This window comes from Leucoraja erinacea, chromosome 12 (genome assembly GCF_028641065.1).
Source record: "Leucoraja erinacea ecotype New England chromosome 12, Leri_hhj_1, whole genome shotgun sequence".
Taxonomy (NCBI): Eukaryota; Metazoa; Chordata; class Chondrichthyes; order Rajiformes; family Rajidae; genus Leucoraja; species Leucoraja erinaceus.
This window is the reverse complement of record NC_073388.1, coordinates 38468543-38486561: the sequence shown is the minus strand read 5'-3', so window position 1 is coordinate 38486561 and position 18019 is coordinate 38468543. Positions and strand designations below refer to the sequence as shown.

Below are 18019 nucleotides of genomic sequence, written 5' to 3'. Positions count from 1 at the left end.
GCATCACCCCCTGACGAGCTCAATGCGTTCTATGTCCGCTTTGAAAAGGAGAACGCTGATGTCCCGGGCCCTAATGGTGTTAAAAACTCAGTCACAGAGTTCGACGTCAGCAATCCTTCAGGAGGGTGAACTCTTGGAAAGCATTTGGACCGGATGGTATACCATCAGTAATACCAATAATATCAATAATACCTGTGCTCAAGAAGAGCAAGGTGACATGCCTTAATAAATACTGACCGGTAGCTCTGAAGTGCATGGTAATGAAGTGCTTTGAGTTGGTTATGGTGCATATATGGCGCATATTACAATTATGGATCTACAATTTACCTACTGTCGCAACAGGTCAACAGAGAATTTAATCACACTGGTTCTCCACTCTGCACTGGACCGCTTGTTCATAGACTATGGCTCGACATTCAACTCCATAATTCCCAAGAAATAGATTACCAAGCTCACAGAACTGGGTCCTGCGCATCCTGCTGCAACTGGATCCTCGATTTCCTAAACAACAACACAATCAGTACGAATTAGCAGCAACATTTGAGAGTCATAGAGTGATACAGTGTAGCCAAGCCTACACTTGGTTTCACTGATGTAGAGCAGCTGACACCTAGAACAGCGGATGCAATAGATGAGGTTGGAAGAGGTGCAGTGAACCTCTGCCGCTCCAAAGACTTGGCGATCGCTTCGGCCAACACCTCCGCTCGGTTTGATATAACCAACCTGATCTCCCAGTGGCTCAACACTTCAACACCCGCTCCCATTCCCAAGCCGACCTTTCTGTCCTGGGCCTTCTACATGGCCAGAGTGAGGCCCACCATAAATTGAAGGAGCAGCACCTCATATTTCGCTTAAGCAGTTTACACCCCAGCGGTATGAACATTGACCTCCAATTTCATGTAGTCCCTGCCTTCTCCTCCCCTTCCCAGCTCTCCCTCAGCCCACTGTCTCCGGCTCTTCCTTTCTTCTTCCCGCCCCCTCCCCCCCCCCCCCACCCCACCCTCACATCAGTCTGAAGAAGGGTCTAAACCTGAAACGTCGCCTATTTCCTTTGCTCCATAGATGCTGCCTCACCCGCTGAGTTTCTCCAGGAAAATGATATGTGTCTTTTTTACAATACTGGAGAGATTTTGAGGAACAAGATTATTATTCAGTTTTTTACACAGTTCTTAACAAAAAATCTGCCCATCATGTAAAACCTTATAAATAACAGAAAAAATTAGATGCTTCAAGTCGCATTCTTCAAGACCGAAAGTCAAAAACTTTTTTCATGACAGACAAATCAGACAAATCTTCATTGATTTACCACCAGTTTGGACACCAAAAATGTGACATTAAAAACTGCCACATTTAGTCATGAATATTGAATTCATAAATAAACTTCTAGGGAAATATCTTTATCAATACCAGGAGAAAAATACAGTAACATAAAGATAATACAGTACAATAATGATCCTGTAAAGGTCGTTGTGCTTGGTATCCATTGTCACAATGGCCGTTATCGGGGTCTGTACCTCTGTAAGTTAAATTATGGAGGCGCCAAACCTCTTAATGCTTTTCAAAAACCCAACGAGGTATCCTATGGTAGTAGCGATTTTTGGTCGAGTTAATTATTTTTTCTTATTTTCCAATTTAATATATCAAAAACATTGTGGTGTCAAAAACGCAATGACCGTTTACGATATATTTTCCAACTTTTTAAAATCCATTAAAAAAAAATGTTTGGACATAAATTGGTCATCAAAACTAAGAAACTGAGCTAGTATTCAATTTGGCAAAACACAGTCTCTTGTTTACCTTTCGTACGGACCAAGTCGTTAACTTCATTCTTTCAACTTCGGGAAGTTCCGCAACGACCGTTACGGAGACATTTTACTTACTAAAAAATCAGCCCACATCAAACGTTCTGACGAGTCATCGGCCATTGACATAGCTCAAATCCATAAGGTAATGTTCCATTTAGATCACATTGGTGAAAATGTTTGGTTTTCGCTAATAATGTAATGTTCGTTTTCTGGGACACCAAACCTTTTAGTGTCCACTGCAACGTGTGTATGATGTGAAACGCGCGTTGCAGTGTCCACTCAGATGGATGCAGTATTCTACTACATGATGGACGGAGATGAGGAAAATTTTTTTCACACAGATAGTTGTGAGTGTGTGGAATTCTCTGCCTCAGAAGGCGGTGGAGGCTGATTCTCTGGATGCTTTCAAGAGAGTTAGATAGAGCTCTTAGGGATAGCAAAGTTATGGGATATGGAGAGAAGGCAGGAACGGGGTACCTATTGTGGATGATTAGCCATGATCACATTGAATGACGGTATTGGCTCGCAGGGCCGAATGGCCTACTCCTGCACCTATTGTCTATTGTCTATATGATCAGGTGAATGAAATGGATACTATGTTTGCAATTTTATTGTTCCATGTGGTATTCATAAACAGAAAGGATTAAGAAATACGTGCACTAACTGCCAAACCAGGTCACTGGTGGACACCATGCGACAACCGTTACACAAAATGTATTTGTGTATTGAATCAGTCTGAAGAAGGTCTCGACCCGAAAAGGCGCCTATTACTTTGCTCCATAGCTCCATAGATGCTGCCTCACCCGCTGAGTTTCTCCAGCATTTTTGTCTACCTTTGATTTTTCCAGCATCAGCAGTCCTTTCTTAAACATTTCGTCTACTCCACTGCAAAATGTCCTCAAGTTATGTCTACTTTGAAGAAATTCTCTTTCTCTCTCCGAAGACAGTTTAACAACCTCCTCTCTCACTGTCCCACTCTGTGATTCCTCCTTCCCTCCAACTCTACGACCACATCTTAACCCAGACCCGTTACCACAGCCACGTTTGCTTTCTCGGGACTTGCCTGTGCCTCCATCTTGTACCTTGTGGGTTCCAGCTCCAATTCCCTACCTCCCAGTTCGGACCCAACCCGGACTATAGGTTCCGACAGTCTATCTGCCGCTTTACACGGCAGTTATCCTTCCGTGCCCTGCGATCTACTCTGGCTGTGATGCGCTGGCACCAGTAGGACCTCGCTTTGACTCTCCCACAACTTCGGGCCTCACTTACCCAGACCTACAACGGACCCCAACCATACTTTATCCAACGGCAGATCCACGCCTTCAACAAACGATTCCTTGCCTACCTGGACTCCACCAAGGATCGTAAACATCCGCCTCCAGACTGTTCTTGTCACTGACACTCCGCGACTCAACCGCCTGCAGGCCTTGGGCTCCACCGCTGGCCCACGGCGCCTCCCTCGCTGCCTCACCGGAACCACCGACCCTTGCCGCCTCACCGAGACAGCCGACCCTTGCTGCCTCACTGGGACTGCCGAATATCGCCACCTCACTGGCACCTCCGACCCTCGCCACCTCACTGTAACCACCGACCATCGCTGCCTCTCCAGCTTCCGACGATTCACCCGCAGATCCAGACTCCACTCCCCGCGGGCCTCCACCAGTGACTCCAAAGACCCTCACCACTCCACCGTCCACCAGCAGGCCGCAGCCATTACCTTACCTAAGTCCTAGACTCAGCACAGTGGCATGAAGTCTCCACGCTGCAGACTCTCACACCACGTGGTTTGACTGCGCTGAGTCCTAAGTGCTCCCTCCCTCCCCCACACAGGGAACCTCAATGGGGGTTCCACTGGGTATTCCCCTTCCCCCTTCCACCATGTGACCCCAGCTCCTCCCCACCCACACTATGGTCCTCATAGCCCTCTCCTCCCTGAACACTCACCACCCCCCTACCAGACATCGCCTCAGCCTCCGTCCACTCACCTGCCTTCCTCTGGCCCCAACCCCCATCCTTGCCGTGTGTTCACCATCCCCCTGACGTCCTCCTCTCTGATACCAAACGATCTGTTCTCAGCAAAGGCCTCACCTTTATTCCCCTCTGTCCCCATCTCAATGACTTCCATGTCCGCCACGATGTGGAGCTCTTCTTCCGTCGCCTCCGCATCCAAGCGTATTTCCATGGGAAGGAGTCCTCACCCCCTAGTGATGACCGCTTCTCCCGTCTCCAACGAACCCCCTCCTCTTGGACTCCCCTTCATGGCCACCTACCTGGTTTAGACCTTTTCATTTTAAACTGAAGGTGGGACATCAACCGCCTCAACTTTGCCACTCCCCTTTCTCACTCTGACCTCTCCCCCCACGTACAGCCCTCCACTCACTCTGCAACACCCCCGACTGGGTGATCAAACCTGCCAACGTCGGTAGCCTGGCACGCTGACCTCTACCGACCGGTCTGAGACAACTCTCAGACACCTCCTCCTACTTATCCTCGGACCATGATCCCACTAGGCCATTATCTCAAGCACCATCACTGGCTTCATTGCTTCCAGCTCCCTGCACTCCCAAGCCTCCAACCTCATCGTTCCCCAGCCCCGCACGGCCCAATAATTTTTTTTTTTAAAGAGATCAGTCTGAAGAAGGGTCTCGACTATTCCGCCGCTCCATAGATGCTGCCTCACCCGCTGAGTTTATCCAGCATTTTTGTCTACCTTTGTGTATTCTGATGCTATTTTTGGAAACACCATCAATATGCTATCTTTTCTTTCTTTTTTTGTTGATACTATGTTAGGCATGAACCCAATAACGTGCTTGTCACCGTTTTTGAATGAATTTGAAATTTGACCCCCATCACATTTTTGTGTGCAGTATTATAAAAAGACACATAGAAGCCTGTAAACTAACATCTTGGTTCAGGAGCCTCATCCCAACAACCATCAGGCTATTAAACACTACCATCTCCAAATAAGCTCCGAACTGCATAGACGTGGGGGGTGTTGAATTTTGTTTGAAATTAGCATGATTAATTTCTCATATCTTAAATGGTATCTGTTTTGCTGCTAAAGTTATTACAAATGCAGAAATGTATCAGTGTAAGGAGTAATCTTTTACATCTGATAATTAATAGGTAGCATGCATTGTGGAAAAACTTCAAATAATTTAATTTAAACTAGCTTATTTTGATTATGGCTGGTAGTTAGCATTTAAATACATATTTACAGAATGCTCCATACAAACCCCAAGCACTGTAAATTATTCAGGGCTGGGAATCATATTTCACTGATTTAAGTTTGTATGATTACATTTAATTCAATATAATTATGACAAAGGAAGCTTCACCTCCATGTATTCTTCAGGGTATTTAATTAATACGAAGGCTTGGAGGCAGACTCTAAGATTAGAAAGATCTCTTGGAATAAATTTTCAACAAACAAAATTTAAATTGAAAATTGATCAACATCCATCAAATCTTTTCTATAGATATACCGTACCACTACTATAGAGAAATACACTACAGTTGCTTCCCAGGTGATTGCAGGAGAGATGGCCATGTCACACTCAACTTTGTCATCTTAAATTGTGCAAGATGGAGATTGTGAAATCAATGGCTTTTTTGGAAACATTCCTCTACTCAGAAAAATATAATTGCCATTAGAGGGAGTGAGCCAAAGTTCATTAAACTGGTTCCAGGGATAGTAGGCTTGCCCTACATGGTGAGATTCAGTGGACTGGAACAGTATTCTATGAAGCTTATTTAAAGAATGAGAGAAGATCTCTTTGAAATGTACAATATTCTTAGGCAGCAATATAGGCTTGAATTGAATTTAGTTTATTGTCACATGTACCTATACAGGGAAAAGCATTTGTTGTGTGCTAACCAATGCTAGCAATTGCAAGAAACATGCTCCTTCTCACTAAGAAGTTCCAGACAGGTGGGGCACAATTAGAAAATTAACATTTGGCAATTTAGGACTGAGATTAGGACAGATTTTTGTTTCATATGAAGTGTATTGAATTCCGTACCTAAGTAAGGTGTCAAGGTTCAGCACAAAGTTATCTTAAAAGCAAGATTGTTGGATTTTTGGATATTGAGGGAATCAAGTGATGTGGGTTTTGTACTGGAAGCTGACGTCAAGATTAAATATTTTGAATGTTAGTGCAGGCATGATGGGGGAGATAGCAAACAACCTACTCTGCTATTTCCCATGCTCTTTCTCTAAAATGAGTCCTTGAACTTTGTTCACAAAGACTTGTTCAAATATAGATCAATGTTTGTGTTAAAATGCTTTTATAAGAGTGCTTATGTGAACTACCATTTCATAATTGGTTCCCCTAAAGAGAACTGAACACGCTGCGACAGGATATGAGAATATCGTCAGAGTTGAGATTCTATGTTGGAATAGAATGGTAAGTAAAGTGACCAGTGTATATGTTTTCCAACCCTGCTTTAACATAACCATTCCCAGTGATTAAACTAGGTTTTATTGTCAAATATTATCATATAATCACACCAATGCAATGTAGTGTGGATTGCACATTTTTTAGGGCTTTTTTGAATTTTCCAAATTTGATACTTTCTTATTAACCGTGTGAATGTCGTACAAATCCAGACTATGCCAGGATGGTGTGCCCACTGTCCACATAGAAGAAAATTATCTTCTTGTGTCTCTTCAGCCTAAGCTCCCAAACAAGCCATAACTTCAGCCATTGCAGATTAACTCAGACCTTGTATTTTCAAGTGTACAATTAGCATGCAATTTATAATGTGGCATGAGTGGAGAGTATTGAATTGTCATATGTGCCTGAAACAGCGCAATGCAATTCCTACTATTGCTTTATTCAACAACACAACTGATAAATATACATACACACTAATGCAATAAGTTATCAGTTATACTTGGTAACCAGGCCATAAAAGTGCATGTGGAAGAACAGATACTTTTGACTGATTGTAACGGGGGGGGGGGGGGGGGGGGGGGGGGTGAGAGAAGAAAGCTAGTAGAAGACAGGAGGACAAAGTGCGGCAGGTAATGGATAAACACATACCAGGGGGGCATATTGATTGGCAAAATCTTGTTTCTAATATTTTTGCTAAGAAACTCAGTTTCATACAGGATAATCTGTATTATGTGCATTATATTTGTGAAATTCTGGCTCATTGGACTTCACTCCCAAATCGTTGAGTGCTCCGAGCTGTTTGTTCTTTGTCATGTGGGGAGTGGAAAAGTGATGAAAGGGGACTTTTTAATCAACTGTAGATAAATTTGTCAGTTCTATTCATCTAATTTGTCTTTGTTTGTTATAATGGAGCATTTTTGTTCCTCAGATGTGCAAGTCCATCAATAACATTTTGCTTAAAATAAAGCAGAAAACAAACTATAAAATATCATTAGAATGCAGTGTAATCCCATAACTTGTAAACAAACTTTGTGCCAAGAATATCTTCCACACAGTTTTGTCAGTTCTATGAAATTTAATCAGAATTTTAGATGTGAATAGATTTGTGCATGCTTTGCTTTCTGCATTTGTTTGTTTTAATAAAGGGGATGAGTGATATTTAGCAAGTTACAATTTAACTTGATTAATGTTATTCTGATCTGAAGAAGTATTTTTGTTTCTCAAATTACTTTTATTTTAGGGCTAAATATTCTAATCAAAATGCCATCAACATTTCTCCTTTTTAATTATTTAAAATCTTGGAAAAGTATATCTGTATAAGTCATAAAGAGACTACATTCCCAAATGCTGTTATATTAGGATCTTTAGAAAAGATTGCCTTTTACCTTTTTATTTGATCAATCAAAATGTCTCATCATCAAGCTAAGGACTGTAAATTGGTTGTTGGTTTATTATTGTCACATATACAGAGATACATTTAAAAAATTGCCTGCTATCTTGTCAAAACATTCTATGTACAGTATATGAGTACAATCAAGCTTTACACAAGTGCAACAAGAGAAAAATACCAAAATGCAGAATATAGTGTTACAGTTATAGAGAGAGTGCAGATTAAAAAAACAGTGCATTCAGCGCGTTGAGGGAAATTGTGAGATCGGGTTTACACCCACAGTTTATGAGAGCCCAATCAATAGTCTCATAAGTGGTAGGGAGAATCTGTTCCTGGATCTGGTGGTATGTTCTTTCAAGCTTATGTATCTTATCTGACAGGAGAGGAGAGAATAGAGAATGATTGGTGTGCAAATGGTCCTTGACGACATTAGCTGCTTTCCCAAGGTGTGAAGTGTATGTGATGTGGGGGAGACTGATCTGTGCGATTAAACTGGGGTATTTCCACAAATCTCTTTAATTTCTTGCAGTCATGGGCAGAGCTGTTGCCTTACTAAGCTGTGGTGCATTCCGATAGGATGTTTTCTACAGAACATCCACCATCATGGTGCTTTTAAAGGCTGGTTATGGAACATATTTAATCCGGTCTACCAAGCATCCTTGACCCATTGTGTTATGCCTACCACCACAACAGTCCTCGGCTGATGCCATCTCTATAGCCCTACCCATCCCTGAAATAGCTGGATAAAAGACACCTATCCACCCATTTCACAGATGCTGCCTGATCTGTTGAGTTACTCCAGCATTTTGTGTCTCTCTTTGGTATAAACCAGCATCTGCAGTTCCTTTTTAGTACATTAAAATAAAACCATCCTGTTTGAAACCAATCTCTTTTCCGCAAGCTTTTGGGCATTCCCACTTAGTTGCTGGTCATTCTTTTATCTAGTATTTGTGATCATGACAGGAATTTGTTGCGTTTTGAAATCTAAAAACAGATTGTTGTGCGTACTGTGCTTATTTCTGCTTAAATCCCAAACCATGGGAGCAAAATTGTAAATTTAAAATGTACTTTTAAAATGGGAAAATAATTCTAAGTGCTTTGTTAATTTACATCGGAGCTAATAGGTGACCAGAAGCTTGGTTAAGGAAAAGTATTAAATACTGATGAAATTCCGCATATAATTGTACTCTTTCTAACTGATTGAAATACGTTTCAGTTTTTCATGTTCTGAATGTTTCACACTTTACTATAGCTCGACATGGCATTTGACATGGTAACAGCTAGCATGAGCTTGTTTATATACAAATTAGTCAAGTTACACAAACAATTTTGTTTTGATAAATGACATTTTAGTCTTCATTTTGAATATTTTTGAAATTTGCCTTGCAGAATTTGTAAATCACTACCCAAAACTTTGAGATATGGAAATAATTTGCTCCAACAGTATTTTTGAGGTGGGATTAGGAGTCAGGATCAAACATGATTGAATGACGGAGTGGACTTAATTCTACTCCTATAACGTAAACTTGTGAACATTAAAAAGAGAAAAGACTGCAACAAAAAAACAATCCATCAGTACAAATCACCAATTAGGAAGAAAAAAAAATCAAAGCATGAGAGTTGTGCCCGTCGTTTCAAGAACCTGATAGTGGCAGGGAAGTAGCTGTTCTTGGTGGTGTACGACTTCAGGCTTTTGTCCCTCCTGCCCAACGGTAATGAGAAGAGGGTAGGAGCATCACATTTTAAGAACTTGCATTTCCTGATCCATGCACATACGCCACAGCTTTGCGTTATGGAATACTGTAAACAGATAATTTTCTAAGAATGCAATCCCCAATGTAATTTTTTCCCCCTCTTTCAATTTGTTCTTTAATCCACTTTTCTGCTATCTTGAAAAGAGACATGTTGTTTGTTGCATTTAAGATCTGTACATATTATCTAATCTATCAATCTTTTATAAAAGAAAAGTACTTTGGTGAGGAAACTGGGCTGTAAAGGGTCATATATACTGAAACTATATTGAAGTAATACATCTACAATACAGTTGGATGGTACACACTGTATTTTTTTTTTGACATGTCACATTAGTCAGCTGGCACTTGAATATATATATACTACCTTAATTCACATCTGCAGTATCCATAGCATTTCCTGTGCACTGAGAAATAAACTTAATTGGTACCGACTTTATAAGGAAATGTGTGGGATGTGTTCCTACCAACACCATCCAAGTGCTCCCCAACCAAAAGCCTTGGATGAACCAGGATCTTGGATCTGGCAATGCAATTTCATAAAGTCCAGATACGACCTTGATAAGGCCATCCATCAAACAGGCTAACGGGACTTTTGTTCTCCACTGGAGGATGTTAGACGTTCAGTAGCTGTGGCAGGGCTTGCACACCACCTTTTCCTACAAGGCGAAAACAAGGGGCAGCTCAAGTGACAGTGAGGCATCACTCCCAATGATTTCAATGCATTCTACGCACGATTCAATTGGGAGAACACTGATGTGCCTTCCTGTGTCCCCAAAGCCCCCCGATAGTATTGTAATCTCAGTTACCGAGGTCAACGTCAGAAGACCTTTCAAGAGGGTGAGCGCTCTGATGGTATACCGAATCGCATTCTCAAAACCTGTGCGGCCCAGCTGGCTGGAGTTTTAGAGGACATTTTCGACCTCATTACTGAGGTCCAAGTTTTCCACCTGCTTTAAAAAGCTATCAATGATACCAAACACCCCAAGTAGATAAAGATGACATGCCTCAATGTGGGGATGAAGTTGGTTATGGTGCACATCAATGTCCACCTCAACACGAACCTGGCCCTACTTCAATATGGCTACCGCTATAACAGAACAATGGAAGATGATACCTTGCTGGCTCTGCACTGACCACCTGGACACTAAAACCTGTGTCATGCTGTTGTTCATAGACTACAGTTTGCATTCAACATCTGTTTTGGGACATATGACAATAAGACACACTTGATTATTTTGATACAAGGGACTACAGATATTGGTTTACAAAAAGAGTAGCTCAGTGGGTCACCCATCATCTCTGGAAAACATGTTTTGGTTTGGGACCATTCAGGCTGATTGTGGTGTGGAGGGGGTGGGGGAAGAAAGCTGGGAGGGAAGTGGGGGCTGGACAAAGCCTGGCAAGTCGATTGGCAGATGGTTGGACAAAGGGCAGAGATGGAAATATCAGAAGATGTGAGATAGGGTAGAAAAAGTGTGGATTGTGAAGCCAGAAAGACATATAGGTGGAAGGAGACAGGGTGAAAAGGAGAGGGAGGTAACATGGATTCCTCCTGCAGCATGAAAGACCAATGCAGAAGCATTTCCATTTGAGATATGGAGTGAGAAAGACTTCAATATATTTACTGCATATAATTGCCACATTGCTATCCTTTATAAATGGTATCGTAAAACCATAGCTGGAAGATTGAAATGTGATTGTTGCCTTTTTACATGTGGAACTTGGGAAAACTTAAGCTTTATATATTCTATGAAACAGTTTTTTTCTGTTTAAATAAGCTTGAGGTAATTGCACTGCACAAATGTAATTTCCCATTAAGAAGTCAAAACTTGGCAGTTTATATTATAATTGAGTTTTCATTTGAAAAATGCAGTATTTACATTTTCTGCCATGTTTGGTTCAGTTATACACTGTTTATGTCAATGAAAGTTTCTGAGAGCCGCTATGTCAGCAGCTTTGAACTTTTTTTGCTGTCACCTTTTATGGTTGTAGATTAATAACATGGAAGTTGCTCAAGTAAAAGAGTTGAGCATTCTTTTAATGAATTGAATAGGCTTCTTTATAGCCTTTTGGGATAAATTGATAATCCTTATTTTCCTTTGTTAAACTTTTTAATTCAATGGATGTAAACATTGACCAAATGAATCAGGCATAGGCCACTCGGCCCATCAAGCCTGCTTGCAATGTAACAAGATCATGATTGGCTGGATTGTAACGTGACCATTCCCCCCTCTACCTTCTGTAACCTTTGCCCTCTTGCTTATCAAGTATCTTGCTCCTTCTGCTTCAACTGTACTTTGTGATAAGAGTTTGAAAATTCATGATCCTCAAAAAAAAAATGTTTGTGTTTCTTAATAGGTGACCCCTTTTTACTTGTAAAAAGGGGTCACCTATTAAGAAACACAAACATTGAGCAATGACGCCTAGTTCAGGATTTCTACAACAAAGGAAATATTCACCAATTTTCACCCTGTCCGGATCCATTAGTATCGTGTATGTTTCAATCTAATCCCCTTTCAATTTCCGTTTTTAGGCGCAAATCTAGGCTGTCCATCCTTTCTCCCAAGATTATCTGGCCATTTCAGGGGATATGCTGGCAATATAAACCGACATCTGCAGTTATTTTGTCTCTATACCTTGGTGTCTGTTGTTTCGCAAATCCACTACTAATCTTAAATTCCACAATTGTCGTGTTTTTTATATTTTGCCCATCTTACAAGGAAACAATCACAGTAGTATGATTTAAATGCATATGATTTAACTTACAAAATATAATTTCTTCCAATTGCACATTTTATATTTTATGTAAATATTATATACGAATACTTGAAATGCTTTGGAAGTAAACGTGTGCAGTACATGACAGGGGGCTAAGGAATGTTGATTAACAGAGGGATAGTTCATAGTTCCATGAAAATGACACACGGATCCATAGTGCCATGAAAATAACACACGTGTAGTCGCGAAGAAGTTGTACGGATTGCTTGCCTTTATCTGTCGGGGAATGGAATATAAAAGCCAGGGCGAAAGACTAGTTGTGGGAGGAGGTTTGGAATCACAGTCATAGAGCTAGGAAATGCACCCTTCGGTCCATTGAGTCTGTGCCAACAGCTAAATACCCAATCCCACTTTATTCTTCCTACATATCCTTCAATTACCCTCAGATTCTATCATTCACCGACATCTATATTACTAAAAGTCTGTTCTTGACCGGTTTTGGCCATCTGCGCTGCGATTTCCGAGAGAACGCCGCTACCTATGGCCGTCATTTTTGGCCACCTTGCTCAGAGCCCCCCTCCGCCATATGTGTGCCGAGGATTTTTCCTGTCGATGACAAATGACAGAGATATTAATGTTTTTACAAAATTCCCCATTCTCTCTGCTGCCCCTGCTGGTGGCAGGGTGGAGGAACTATAAAACCAGGAAGTGGTGTGCCTCAATCAGTCTCTGCAAGTGGTGTGCCCCAATCAGTCTCTGCAAGTGGTGTGCCTCAATCAGAGCTCTGAATAACACTGAACAAATGTCTCCACAGCTGTGAGTACCCATAATGTGGTTTGAAAATGAAAATATGGTTAGTTTGAGGAAAAAAGCACTGCCTGCAAATGGTTGTTTGGGTTGAAGTAAAAAGGAACCCTCTCTCTCTCTTCCCACCCTCCTCTCTCTCCCCACCCCTCCCTCTCTCCCTTCCCCTCTCCCTCTCCCTCTCTCTCCCTCTCCCCTCTCCCTCTCCCTCTCTCCCTCTCCCTCTCTCTCCCTCTCCCCCCCCCTCCCTCCCTCCCCCTCTCTCCTCTCCCCCTCTCTCTCTCTCTCTCTCTCTCTCTCTCCCTCTCTCTCTCTCTCTCTCCCCCTCTCTCTCCTCTCTCTTTCTCCCCCCTCCCTCTCTCGCTCTTTCTCCCCTTTCGCTCTCCCCCTCCCTGCTCTCTCCCCCTCTCTCTCCCTCTCCCCCTCTCTCCCTCTCTCTCTCCCCCCCCTCCACTCCCCCCCCCTCTCCTCTCCTCTCCCCCCTCTCCCCCCCTCTCCCCCTCCTCCCCTCTCCTCCCCCCCCCTCTCCTTCCTCTTTTTCCTCTCTTCTCCCTCTCCTCTCCCCCCTCCCTCCTCCTCCCCCCTCTCTCCTCTCCCCCCTCTCCTCTCCCCCTCCCCCCTCCCCTCCTCCTCCCCTCTCCTCCCTCCCTCTCCTCCTCCCTCCTCTCCCCCCCCCCTCTCCTCCCCTCCCCTCTCCCCTCCACCCTCCCCCCCCCTCTCCTCCTCTCCACCCCTCTCCTCCTCTCCCCCTCCCTCTCCCCCACCTCCCCCCCCCCTCTCCTGTGTGTGACTCTGCATCTTTTTTCTCCCCCTCCCCCCCCCCCCCCCCCCCATGTGGGGGGAACAGACCCAACGGGTCTGCACTTGTACTACTTGTAACTTAGTGGCTAGCTAAACTACCAATCTGCATGTCTTTGGGATGCTGCCAGTGGAGGTTGTAGAATTGGATACATTCACCAATATGTGGAGCCATTTAGACAGGCACTGGAATAGGCAGGGTAGAGAAGGATATGGACCTAACATACAAATGGGATTATTGTAATGGGCCGATGAAGTGGTCATAGATGTGATGGGCCAAAGAACATGTTTTTATGCTGCATTAACCTGACTAAAAATGAGTTAACGTATTGATCTGTTGCAACCACTAAATGCATAAATTAATTATCCTTTCTGATATTTTGTGTTGTAATGAGGATAAGCTATATGTCAGAAATTTGTCAGTTATGGATGAAAATGTGATTGAAATTGATTTTAACCTTGATCTGACCCTCTTAAGAGTCTATTCAGTTGCACAGAACAAATTAAAGGCTGTACAAATCTATTTTCACTTTCTAATCAACCAACATTATACTTTATCCTTCCAAGTGTGCTGGTGAAGAAAAACGAGTTGACAGCCGCACAATTTATGTTGGACACCATCAAATTCCTGGAGTAGAACCATTTCTCCCTCAGAATTTCTGTGACAATAGAATAATTTCTTCAAAGGTAAGTCTGCATCTCAAGTCCTGCATCAAACTATTCTAATTATTGAGTTTTAAAGTACTGCATAAGTAATAATGAAGTGAATTTAATTATACGGTTTCTTAAATTAATGTGAATACTTGTTCAGAAGATGAGAGGAAAAAAACATGGCATGTTTAGATATTTTAAAATATTGCATAAATGTATTTATTTATCAGATACTGAGCAGAAATAAAAGCTGAAGAATAACGGAGTTGTCCTTATCGTTAGATTCAGGAAGAAGCAATAATGGCAATAACCATTTTGACCATCAAACCATTTCACTTGATGGAGGAAGGAACTGCAGATGCTGTTTTTAGTGTCTATCTTCGTTTCCCTTTTAAGGAAGGTTAATGTCGAAGGCAATGGGGCAAAACATTAGCATAAAGTTAATCTGCATCACTTCAGCAGTCTTCATGGATTCAGTTAAGATTCATGCATCTTAAAGATAGCTTGGCAGTAGCATGACAACAGCAATAAAACTAAATGCTCAGCAGAAGATAAGGTTGCATATCGTTGACATACCGATTTAAAGATGGCTTAATTTGCATTACCTAGGTTCCATGCATCAATCAATTGCCATCCTGAAAAATATACAGAGCTTGAGAGAAATCTGTGAAGCAAAATACTTGTTTTCAGCTCCATTCTTGGTCACTTTTCCCCACAGCCCACCTATCATGCTATTCGTGTAATTTTCACTTTTTTTAATTGCGACAAAACTATAAGCAAATATAAATAATTTTGTCATACTTTTGAATTTTTTTGACTCCATGTGTTCAGTTAAATATATACGCATAACCATTGCTATCAGTTTCTTTGACCAAGAAGTTACAATGTGGCTTTACTGATTTTTTAAATAGACAATATCTAAAATGTCTGACACAGTTAACTTTCTCCACTAACTGGCTGACAGCATTTTCTTTTGCAGTGACTCAGCACCACTCATTCAATTAAGGTTAATGCTCATATTGCCAGAACAGCGGGAGTTCTACAAATTATGTTGGAGTTGTCATGGCAATGACAACATGCAGTTATAATTCTCCATTTGACCATATGTGTTTTGCTCAAACAAAACTTGAATTCAGAATAGATTTAAATTGTCAACCAAAATGGAATATCAACTTTAAGTCAACTTAATCTCGACATTTGATATTTTAGGTGTTCTTAAGAAATATACAGTGAATGCGCACATGGATAACAGAGATTATTTTTTCTTTGTTGAAGGTTTTTTTATATCTCCTTAGCTGTTTTAAATTTAACATAAACCAAAACAATTGTAACATGTTTTTTGTGTTCAGGTATTCAAGTAGTTAATGCAGGTGATCGTTGCTTTGAGGTTTAGGTTTATTATTGCCACGTATACCAAGATACAGTGAAAAGCTTTGTTTACATGCTATGCAATCAGATCGGATAATGTTATAAACTAGAGTACAATAGACAGCAAAATGAAAGAGTGCAGAAAGAAACAAGGAAAATGTTGCCTGTTAGCAGTTGGTTGTAGTGTTATTGTTGCAACCAATTGAATAAAGTCCATGGAATGCAATCTAGTACTTAAATACTTAGAGGTTGCACTAAAATACTTAGAGGTTGCATGTGGCCAGCAAAAGTTGGGTGATCACGGAGGCGCAGCGGCAAAGTTGCTGCCTTACAGCGAATGCAGCGCCAGAGACCCGGGTTCGATTCCGATTGCGGGTGCTATCTATACGGAGTTTGTACATTCTCCCCCGAACTGCGTGGGTTTTCGCCAAAATCTTCGGTTTCCTCTCACACCAAAGACGTACAGGTTTGTAGGTTAATTGGCTTGGTAATAATTGTCCCTAGTGGGTGTAGGATAGTGTTAATGTGCGGAGATCGCTGATCGGCGCAGACCAAGTGGGCCGAAGGGCCTGTTTCCACGCTGTATCTCTAAACTAAACTAAAAAAAGTATTGGGTGTAATTTTGTTTTAGCTGTTTGTTAAAAATCAATGAATGAACAAACCCATTAAAAAATAGTGTTTCAGTCCTGCATTGATCTTGCATTTGTCCATGCTGTATTTGATCTTGCAACGATTTGAGGCAACATCCAACTTAAGCTATGCTAAGTCATTGAACAAATATTTAATGCTTTGCATTATTTGGGGAATTTTAACAAAGCTCAAAGCCAACACGTCAAGATTATGAAATAAAACAAAGCTGATACATGAACTTTTTCCATAGATGCTACCTCATCTGATTATTTCTAGCATTTGTTTTTATTTCAGCTTTCCAGCTTTAGCAGTATTCTGCACAGGCATTATATTTAAGAGGGAGTTAGATGTGGCCCTTGTGGCCAAGGGGATCAGAGGGTATGGAGAAAAGGCAGGTACGGGATACTGAGTTGGATGATCAGCCATGATCATATTAAATGGCGGTGCAGGCTCGAAGGGCCGAATGGCCTACTCCTGCACCTAATTTCTATGTTTCTATGTTTCTATGTTTGATTGCTATCGCATAGCTATTAACAAAATGTTTAAAACAACAAAAATTGCAATCATAGAATGTTAATATTAACTTGTTAATTTAAACCAAAAACTCCTTTAAATTGGCATCTCAAGGAAAATGTTATATGGAGTGTGGAGTTGATGTACTTAGACTTTTAAAGTGGATCAGTATGATAAATAATATTCACTGATAGTGCTGTTCTAAAATTGGAGCTTGAAGAAATCAGATAATGGTGTGGGGTCTGAGGGAGAGTTGGGCTTGGAGAATGGTTCCATTCTTACATAGTTTTGCATGATTATTTGAAACAACCAATCATTGAGTTGTGGATTAAGCTTCTCTTTTTGTATCATTTATCTTCACAGTATACATACTGGAATTTTATTCCAAAAAATTTGTTTGAACAGTTCAGAAGAATTGCAAATTTTTACTTTCTTATCATATTCCTTGTACAGGTAAGTCAAACCAATTGTACTTAAAAAACATTCAAATGAATGAAGCAGGCCTCTCAGCCCCGTGAAGCTGCTGTGCCATTTAATGAGGTTTATGGCTGATCTGATTATATCTTCAACACGTTCCTGTTCACCCATAGAAACACTTCACCCCATTAACAAAAATCTGTGCATCTACTTCTGATTGAAGTATATTCAAAGACACTAATTCTACTGCTCTTTGAGGAAAAGGTTTTTGAAAACTTGAAAACCTGAGGCACAGAATCGATAGGTCAAATGGCCTGTTTCCACGCTATCTCAATAAAACTAAAATTAAAGACATCCCATTTAGTCCCTTTATTGGTATCGTAAAACCTTTTCTGAACTGCTTCCCGTACCTTCTATACCAATCCCAAATGGGGAGCCCAGTATTCCGAATGTGGTCTCGTTATTGTTCTCTTATAATTATGATACCCTCCATATTTTTATATACAGCTTCTCTATTAAAAATAATTGATAACTTTCTTATAGGTTTCTAAGTATTTGTGTGCCTACACGCTCACTTTTGCAAATTATGCTTTGATGCCCAAATCCCTTTGCTTCTCAAAGCTTGCAGCCAATCTTCTTTAGGCGAGAGGAGTTACTATCTGTAATGTGATCTCTTATTTTCTCCAGTAATCTTTGCGGTATCTTTGAAATCAGGAATCTTTGAATGCTTTCTGGAAATCTTGACTGGTACATCCATTGGTTTTCAAAAAAATC

The 18019-nt window shown here is 41.2% G+C and overlaps 1 protein-coding gene across 4 annotated transcripts in view; it reads left to right on the top strand.

Annotated features, from left to right (window-relative positions):
- atp11c (ATPase phospholipid transporting 11C) overlaps positions 1 to 18019 on the top strand; it is a 114965-nt gene that overhangs the window by 25450 nt on the left and 71496 nt on the right. For 3 of the 4 annotated variants that reach the window (XM_055643982.1, XM_055643981.1, XM_055643984.1), the window contains 2 exons: positions 14234 to 14353; positions 17192 to 17281. In XM_055643982.1, the coding sequence (XP_055499957.1) occupies positions 14234 to 14353; positions 17192 to 17281 (210 nt within the window). Of the gene's footprint in view, positions 1 to 6142; positions 6212 to 14233; positions 14354 to 17191; positions 17282 to 18019 lie in introns of all 4 variants that reach the window. The other variant, XM_055643983.1, reaches the window with a different exon arrangement.